The 9,006-nt window shown below is 54.2% G+C and overlaps 1 protein-coding gene across 1 annotated transcript in view; it reads right to left on the bottom strand.

Annotated features, from left to right (window-relative positions):
• Positions 1-666: 666 nt before the first annotated feature.
• Positions 667-9,006, bottom strand: part of CHCHD6 (coiled-coil-helix-coiled-coil-helix domain containing 6) — a 263,209-nt gene continuing 254,869 nt past the window's right edge. The window contains exons 7-8 of the mRNA XM_012809226.2: positions 3,052-3,187; positions 667-825 (exon numbers count right to left, since the gene is read on the bottom strand). Coding sequence (XP_012664680.1) covers positions 820-825; positions 3,052-3,187 — 142 coding nt within the window. The 3' untranslated portion in view covers positions 667-819. The remainder of the gene's footprint in view (positions 826-3,051; positions 3,188-9,006) is intronic.

Here is a 9,006-nt window from a genome sequence, read left to right as displayed (position 1 = left end):
AAGCTCCACCCCAAACTCTTGCTGCAGGGTGCAGTGAGGTCAGGGATGCGGCCAAAGGTCACAAACTGGAAGGGCAACATTTGGACCCCAACTAGCAGAGCACATCTCACCCTGGGTGTCGTCTGCCCTTCTCAATCCTTGCCCTGCTCGTTTTGGTCAGCAGATCACCAGCCCCCAGGTCAGAGAGTCCTGCCACTAGCAGCCTGCAGTGGCAGTATGCCTTCCACTGACTGCAGCACTGTCGGGCACGCAGCCCTCCTTACTCATGCCACTGCCCACCTGAGATCTGACAGTGTCCCACTGGGACAGCCCACCTGGCTCTGCTGTCTCTGCAACTTTGTCACCTGTCTTGCCCCTACATCTGATCGGCTCTACCCAGCCTCTGGCCTGCCCTCAATCCTCTTCAGGAAGCTGCTGTCCTTCCTCTGCTGCCCCTCAGCCCTCCCCACCCTGCTCTAGGCGGCCTTGCTGCTGCGCTGCTTTATGGCCCTCATGCCATCTCCTTGCGAGGCAGGGCACTCCCTGAGGGGAGCAGCCTCTCTCATTCGGCTCTGCTTCACCAGCGCCCAGCAGAGCAGGCAGTAATGATTGTTTGCTAGCGAGTAAACGACTGGAAACAGAGACATCTGCTTTATTTGTCTCCGGACAGTGGCACATACTGTTTCCCAAGTGCACGGCAGCTCCAACTCAGAGGCATAGTAGGTGCCCAGCAGGAGATGGCAGGGCACAGGGGCCTAGGCCTCTGTGGACTGTGGCCCCATGATTGGTCCTTTCTTCAGGGCTCCAAGCACTGCCAGGGCCAGGCATGGTGGCTGCTCCTCAGCCCTGCAAAGAGAACAGGCCAGAGCTCAGTCAAGGTCCCTTCTGCCCAGGGACCCATAGCCGCTGGGCTCTGAGAGCTCTTGACAGACGGCCCTGCAGCCGCTTCACTGTGGCACTAACCACGTGGCTTCCCTTCTTACCACAGGCACCAGTGCACAGCAGGGGACAGGCCCTCACTCAATACATCTGACACCATTGAACACCAACCACCCTCTCCACTCCTCAGAGCCTACGATGACATGTTGGACACAAAACTTGGGGGCAAAACAGGCGCAGCCCAGTCTAGTCTGCTTTGCCCAGGTCTCCCTCTCGTCTCTTATTTAACAACTTGGAATTTTCTGGCTCAGAGAGAGGCCAATGGTATGGACATCAAAGCCAGATCCCTGCTATGACATTCACACACAGGCCTACATCTCTGGGTCTAGGCCTCTCCTGAGGAGAAGCAGTGCTGCCCCACCCCCAACCCCCGACCACACAGGCCTTTGACCAGGCCACCCAGACCCTTCTGGAAGCAAATCTCTCCTAGGCATCCTTCCTTCCACCCTCCCGGGCTCTGCTAGGAGCTTTCTGAGGGGAAGGGTGGCAGAAGGTGGCATGAATTCCTTTGGCACTGGCCGCATCTCATGCACAGGGTGCCACTTGAGTGTCTGGGCAGGAGACTCTGAGGGAGCCAGATACAGACTGTAGACACAGCACAGGGGGCAGGGGGCTGGCCTCTGCTGTTGCCAGTTGCTCAGTCTCCAATTTCCTCTTTAATAATGTCGGGGGAGGGCTGGGAAGGAGTCAGCTGGGCCTGGCAGTGTCCCAGAGCCTCACTCGGTGCTGGGGCTGCAGAGAACACACTGGATCTAATGCAATCTGTTGTCCCTTGTAATCACATTTTTGCCTTGGTGCAATGAAGGCACATGGAGGAGACGTGTGGGTAAGATGTGTTCTTGCTGGGGGTGGGGAGGTGGTGCTAGGTGGAAAGGACAGAGTCCAGGGCTATAGGCCTGAGGATGGGCTCTGTGAAATTAGGATGTTAGAATCAGCTCAGTCCTCAGGTTGGGGAGAGGACTTGGGGGCACACCTTCAGCTGCTCTAGGTGTAGAGGGCTGACATGGTGTGGTCTAGCCCAGTTTGCCAGCTCCCAGCTCCTCCTGCCCAGGCCTGCAGGGATGCATAGTGCCCTTCCTGCTCAGCGGGAAATAGCAAGCTGCTTTCTGAGCTCCATGTTCCTGCCCAAGGTGTTACCCTCATACCTGCCCCAATGTGGAGCTGCCACTGGGCTCTGGTTGTGAAGGGATAGTGGGGACAGGGCAGGGTGGCCTGCCATTCAGACAGGAATGAAAGGGGCAGAGCTGTGGCCTGAGGATGCTCTCACAAAGAGGTCTGGGCTTCAGGACCTTGTGCGGTTCAGTGGGGGAGAGAGACTGCCCTTGGACATGGCCTGCAGCACAGGGCATCCAACCTCAGCTTTTCTAACCATGAGCACCCAAAGCACTTTATCTCCTCATCTGGCAAGTGGGAAAGAAGGCCTGTCCCACCACCTTCTCCATGTTTTAACAAACGTGCCGACTCTGGTGAAGTCCAAGCTGGGAGCCTCCAGAGGTAATGATGCTCCCCTAGGCAGGAAGTGATGTGCCGGGTGGGAGAGGGGCCAGGCACACCTGGAGCAGCCTCAACTGCCTCAGAAGACACTGCTGGGGCTGGGAAGAGAGGACTGGGGTGGGGGAAGTGGGGGGAGGAGGTGAGAGGAGATGAGTAGTCCCAGCTGGAGAAAGTGGACTGGGCCCGGCTTTGCTAGTTGGGGGACTGGTGAGCACCTGCACGCTGAGCTGGGAACCCCACAGGGAGGCCAGGCAGGCCTCTTAGGTGCCAGGTGCCGGGCTGGGGGCAGGAGCTCTGGATGGCTATACTTACTCCCGCCCCTCCTCCAGCCGTCTCATCCTTGCATGACTCCCGCCTGTACTGTGGCCCTCCTGCATGGAGGGCATGTGTATGCTCTTGGTAGGGGCCGGCCCCTTGAAGGTGGGACATGTCTTCACCTGGTGCTACTCCTGGCCCAGCCCAGGAAGGCGAAGCTAACAGGAACCACCTCTTCCTTGTCTAGATACTGAGGAGGGCAGCAGGTGGAAGGCAACCTTGAAGACCCAAGCCTCAGACTCCCTTCCCCTCAAGTTCAGAGACCTCTAGCAGGGATGGCACAGCAATCTTTGCTCCCACAGGTGCCCACGCTCTGGAGCTTACCTTGCGGGCAGCACTCACACAGTGCTGGTATGCCTTGACCAGGTCTGAGCACAGCAGTACCTCATGCAGGTGGTCTCGGTAGCAGCGGAGGATCTGGGCCTGTAGGCCCGAGCACACTGGCTCCACCTTGCGCGGCCTGCGGGAAGAAAGGGCTTGGTACTCAGGTCACACTCACCCAACACTGACCTGGCAGATGCTGAGCTAAGCACCTGACCTCCACTGGCATCCCTTTAACTCTCCAAGAAAAGCGCCGTGTTTCCCATTCTAGGAATGAGAGGCTCACGGGAGTCAAGTTGAAGCTGGTGGCTCAGGACCACACAGCAGCGGACGCTGAGCATTCGGGCTGCAGGTCTGGGGCTCCACACCGGGCTCCTTCCCTGTATCCCATGAGAAGAGCCTGGTGGTTGGGCCCCAGAGGGAGGACCCCCATGAGGACAGACACCCCTGGGGCACCCTCACCCGTGGCCCTCACAGCTGTGTGCAGGTCAACTGCTTCCCAGGCCTCTTCTGTGCCTGTGGTTTACCCATGACTATAATCATGTGATTTACACACATTCACACAAGTTTTTCTCCTGATTTTAAAACTAATACTTACATAACAAGGAAAACTAAAAATCTACAGAAATATCTAAAAAATAAATAAAATATTTTCTGCATCTCACTTCTTAGAGATAATCTCGGTAATCTTTCAGGGCACTTTACTACATTTTTTCCCCCTTTATCAAAGTAGTTTTAGAATCAACAAAAAATGAGTATGTTTAAAATGTGCAACAAAAACAAATGACACAAAAAGTGAAATATGTGTTATGTTAGGTTTGATCACCAGACCAGCTTCCTTGGGGAAATTTCTGATTGGTTTGCCTCTTTCCAGGTTTTCTGGCCACACCCCCCACATACACACCAAACACGTGAGCCCGCGCACGCACACGCACACACACACCCCTGCTCTCACAGACACACACTTGCACATATACCCACTCACACCCTGACACACACAGCTGCTGACACACCCTGGTGCAGATACACACCACTCACACCCTGGCACACTCACACACACCTTGCACCCATACCTTGGCACACTTACATACACATACCTGCTCACACTCACACTCTGGCACATACACTCACTCATGCTCACACCCTGGCACAGTCACACACACCACACACCCTATGACACACACTCTGACCCCACAAACTGTGACACACGCCTGCGTGTGCAGGCACTTGCCGACACCCTCCTAGCTCTCCTTGTAGCAGCTCCCTTTTTCTTACAAATGAGGAAACTACAGCACAGAGAAATGAAGGCTGCACAGCTGGGCAGTGAGAGGCAGGTTTGCTGACTGGCACGATTTTGGTTGTACTGTTTCTACTGGTTTGTTTTCTGGCGAGTTTTGAAGCCATGCTCACACACCACCCTTCTTGGTCGCAGACTGCTTGCAACACCTGACAGTTATCAGAATTCAACCCTGCTCGCAGCTGAGGGCATCAGAGGGCGCTATTAAAATGCAGAAAACCACTGTAGCAGTAAAAGTCATCTTTATGCCAGCTCTACCAGGCACAGAAGGAGGCCTGTGGGCCATATCCTCCCGCCCATGGCCTCTCTGCTTGTGGCACGCAGCCGTGCGGTAGGTGCTGCACCGGGCAGCACCATTTCTACTCTAAGCAACCTACACAAGTGGAGTTCAGCAGCTAAGGCAGCAGGCAACACAGCGGCAGCTCAGGACGCAAGACCCTGTTATACCTGGTCACTCCAGAAGTCTGGAGGTTGGCACTTTCTATACTGCTGACCCAGCTCAGTGATATTACCCAGGCCTGGGGTTCCCCTTCTCCTCCTGTGCCATCCCTAGACCACCATCTGCAGGCACCATCCCCTCCACAGGAGAGCAGGAAGGAATAGGCCAGTCTGTAGTCTCATTTTGTGAGGTAGAAGAATCTAACCCTAAAACCTCACTCCCAGCTTCCTTCTTTACCCACTGGCCAAGACAGGGTCAAAAGCCCACCCCAAAACCATCACCAACGAGAAGAGTGAGATTACCGTGTTTAGCTAAGACCAGTACACAACTCATCCCCAGGGCATGAACTAAATACAGTCTGGAGCAGTGTTTTCAACCTTTTATATCTCACGGCACACTTGAACTTATAGTTAAACTGCCATGGCACGTTTAAATTATGTTGATCAAAAAAAAAAAAGTAAAAAAAAAATACTATACTTTGAAGTTCTTTTGTTCAGAAATAATCAATAATCTTTTAAAAATTTTTGCAGCACACCTAAGATCCTAGCATACCTGTTGAAAATCACTAGTCTCGATGGTTTATAACCAAGGTCAGGGAGGAAGGATGTGGGTACAGGGCAGCTGCCCAGTGCTGCCATGTAGCCATGAGGGAAAAGGGTGTGACAGGAGAGAGGGCCTTCCCGTTTCCAGGGAGGCCACACTGGCCCAACCTTGGCCTGGTCCATTAATCTCATTCTGCTTTGGCTCCGGAGGTCACAGATATGATTCACGTCTGGGCTGCACAGACCAAGGCTTTTCTCCACTCTAACCTCCCACCCTCGGATGCAGCCCTTTCCTCCCAGGCCTTTGCAGCACCCTCCACTGGCTTCCTTCCCACCTGGGCTGCAGAGGCAGCTGAGGCACTGTGGGGCAGACCCCAGGGCCTCTCTGAAGGCTTATGAATGGCTCCACTTCTGTATTTAAGAACTTTCTGATGTGGATATGTCTAGTTGTAGGCCTTTTAAAGTTGCTTTTTCCTTAGGGGACAGCTGCACTTGGCAGCATTTCATCTCAGACAAGTCTTCTCTGAGACTGTGGACTGCCTAGGTACCAGCTCTTCTGATGAGCCTTTCAGGATCTTTAAGGCACAGTTTAGACCTGGACCTACTGCCTTCCATCCATTCCAACTACATCCCCTCTTTGCTCCAGGGGTGTCTGACCTTTTAGATTATCTGGGCCACACTGGAAGAAAATCAGTCATCTTGGGCCACACATTAAATACATAAACACTAACGAAAACTGATGAGCAAAAAAAAATTCTGTGCGTAATTTTTGTGATTATCTGCCACCACAGATAAGTAAAAAAGTCTTCACTTAATCTGTATGCACCCCACAGGCTGTGGGTTGGTCACTCCTGCCAGACTCTCCATCCTTGCAAGGTGTGGCATGCCATCTTTTCCCCTTGCAGGGTAAATCCTGCAGGTTAATCCTAATGCCTTAGGGGCACTGCCAGCCCTCCTGGGTTCTTTCCTCTTGCCCATGTTGCAGTCTCTTCCTACCAGCTTCTTGTCTTCCATCCTTCCCAACCATGCTGCCCCTCTGGAGTCAGGCTCCCAGGCAGGCACAGGTTCTAATGCACCCCCTGCTCTACTCCTTTGAAGCAGTGCCCCAACCCTACCACTGTGGGGCCCTGGTGACCCTGTCCCCGGGCTGCACTATGCTGGCCAGTGGGCATGCATCAGATCTCTGTGTTGGGGCAACATTCCAGGTTTAATAAAACAGAGCTGTCATGAGCTATAACTTTCTGTGGGGCGCACTGACCCACGTGCAAAGAAGAGCCTTGGACAAGACAGGCGCAGGCACAGTGTCCCAGCCTCAGTCATGTGACCAATTACCCTGGAGCAAGAGCTCAGTCAGCTGACCTTGCCCTGTGCAGACACACAACACAGAAACTGACACTTTGTAGACCATAAAGGAACACACAGGGCTCTGTCCCCTCCTCACAGGTTCTCCTACAGCTGCAGGTCCCTGAACACAGGCCCCTGTGCATTTGTGACAAACCTCACAGAATCCCCAGTGGACACCAGCTCAGGAGAAACTGGGCCTTGGGGAAACCTATCCCTCTACCCCAGTATCACCGCCAGGTTGATATTGGAGTCTCCTTCCTCTGAAATTTATCAGGGATAATACCAGGGGACAGAATGGTAGGCAAATGTCAACAGGAAGAAATTTCACTCACTTGTCCACAAAAAGGCTATAAATGGGATAAGGCAGGGAAAGCACAGCTCTTGAAATGAGAAGGTTCTCTGAAGCCAGGCAGGGCTAGGCCTACAGTCAAACTATTCTATCCAAGCTCATCCCGGCCCTGCCTCTACCCACTGCCCTGTTTACAACACGCACAACAGCTCCTGTTTTTTAGAAACACTGCCTTGCAAACATCTGCTCTTCAAATGGACAAACAGAGGTACCTAAAGCACCATGCGAACTTTCCAGATGGAGAAATAAGTCCTGTACCCCACCTAAGAAATGTCCACTGCACTGAGGATGGCTTCTGAGTATGCAGATATAAGGGTCTATGTGTCTTTGAAGGGTTTCATGCACCCACATCAGTGTATGGGCTCTCTGGTCTCAGCCTTGAAGGCAAAGTCAAAGTCATTTCATCTCATTGACCCTCATTTTCCTCATCTGTACAATGGGAACAATGGCCAGATGTGAGAGTGCATGTTAGGAATTGCCTCTCCCATGAGCAAGCTAGTTGGCAATGGAGTCAACTAATGGGGGGCTGAACTCAGGGCATCGTGGGGTCTACTCTGTGGTCAGCAGGGCCCCACCTTGCAGAGCTGTCATGAGAACGAAAGGCCAGCCAGGAGGCCTGCAGCAGCAGCAGGCTGGCCCTGGAGGGGTCACCGGTGCTGACTAAACAGGACTGGATACTGCTCTGCCGGCATGAGGATAGTACTGATACCAGGAGTACTGGTGCCTCCTGATAGTACTCAGGCAGGGGACATGGGTCCTGGTCCCCGTGAGTACTCCACAGAGCCCACAAGCTCCTAGTGCCATCCGCTCAGAGCACAGGCACAGTGGAGTGCAGAGGCCCCACAGCGATTCCTACTCACCTCAGGCACCTGAGTGGATCTCTCCTGAACCATCCCAATCTCCCCACTGTAAACACTGCTCAAAAAATCTCCAAGCTTTTCAAACTCAAACCATGTCCTGCTCTTCTCCTTTCCCAGAAGACTGCTACTGGGATGCCCCTGCCACCCACTCCTCTGGTCCCTGTGTGCAGCCTCATCCAGCTCTTCCTGCTCAAGGGCACTCCACAGCCCCACATGTCCTCTGCTCAGGCCCAGAGCTCAGGGCCTTGTGCTCCCCTGGCTGCTCTGGCCCTCCTGCTCTCAGCTCGTGGTCTGCCTACCTGCGACTTTGCCCTTGCTCCTTGGCATAGCAGTGGGGTGGCCAGCTCTAGAAGGGTCATGTGCTCCTGGACAAGCAGCCCAGCAGGCACTCAAAAGCCCACAGGGACCAGGCAGGTACTCCCTCCACCAGCTCTAGCCAGCCCAGCTCATGCCCAGAGCACTGTCCCCTCCCACCTGCCACCTGCACCCAGCCACCCCCAAGTCTCATCTCCAGAATAGCCTAGTCTGTACCCTCATCTCCACCATCACTACAGCAGCTTCCGCAGTGTCTCTCCAGCCAAGAGTGACACTTTTAGAACAAAGCAGGTGAGGGATTATTCTAGAACTCCAGGACATTCAAAAACTAATTTCTTAGGTGATTCCAACTCACTGGATGATACTCACAATGAGTATCATCTCATTTAATTCCCCGGAGAACCCTTTAAGGTGAAGGTGTACACGCCTTAAGTGAATAAAGAAAGCTGTGAGTCCCCATTTCATAGGCAGGGCCGGGACTCAGGCTGAGGCCTCGTCCAGACCTGCTGGCCCGTTATGCCCCAGTGAGCCCTGTACTCCCCCACACCGTGACCCGTCCCTCTGGCCCCCCAGTGAGCCCTGCACTCCCCCACACTGTGACCCGTCCCTCTGGCCCCCCAGTGAGCCCTGCACTCCCCCGCACTGTGACCCGTCCCTCTGGCTTAGTTGAGGAGGTGAACACACTGCTACCACCTCAAGATCCCTCTGGCCCCCCAGCGGGACTCAGGCTGAGGCCTCGTCCAGACCTGCTGGCCCGTTATGCCCCAGTGAGCCCTGTACTCCCCCACACCGTGACCCGTCCCTCTGGCCCC

Source organism: Otolemur garnettii, unplaced genomic scaffold (assembly GCF_000181295.1).
Source record: "Otolemur garnettii isolate 467f Iridium unplaced genomic scaffold, OtoGar3 scaffold00101, whole genome shotgun sequence".
NCBI classification, from domain to species: domain Eukaryota; kingdom Metazoa; phylum Chordata; class Mammalia; order Primates; family Galagidae; genus Otolemur; species Otolemur garnettii.
Note: the sequence above shows the minus strand (reverse complement) of the source record. Positions and strands in the feature narration are given on the sequence as shown.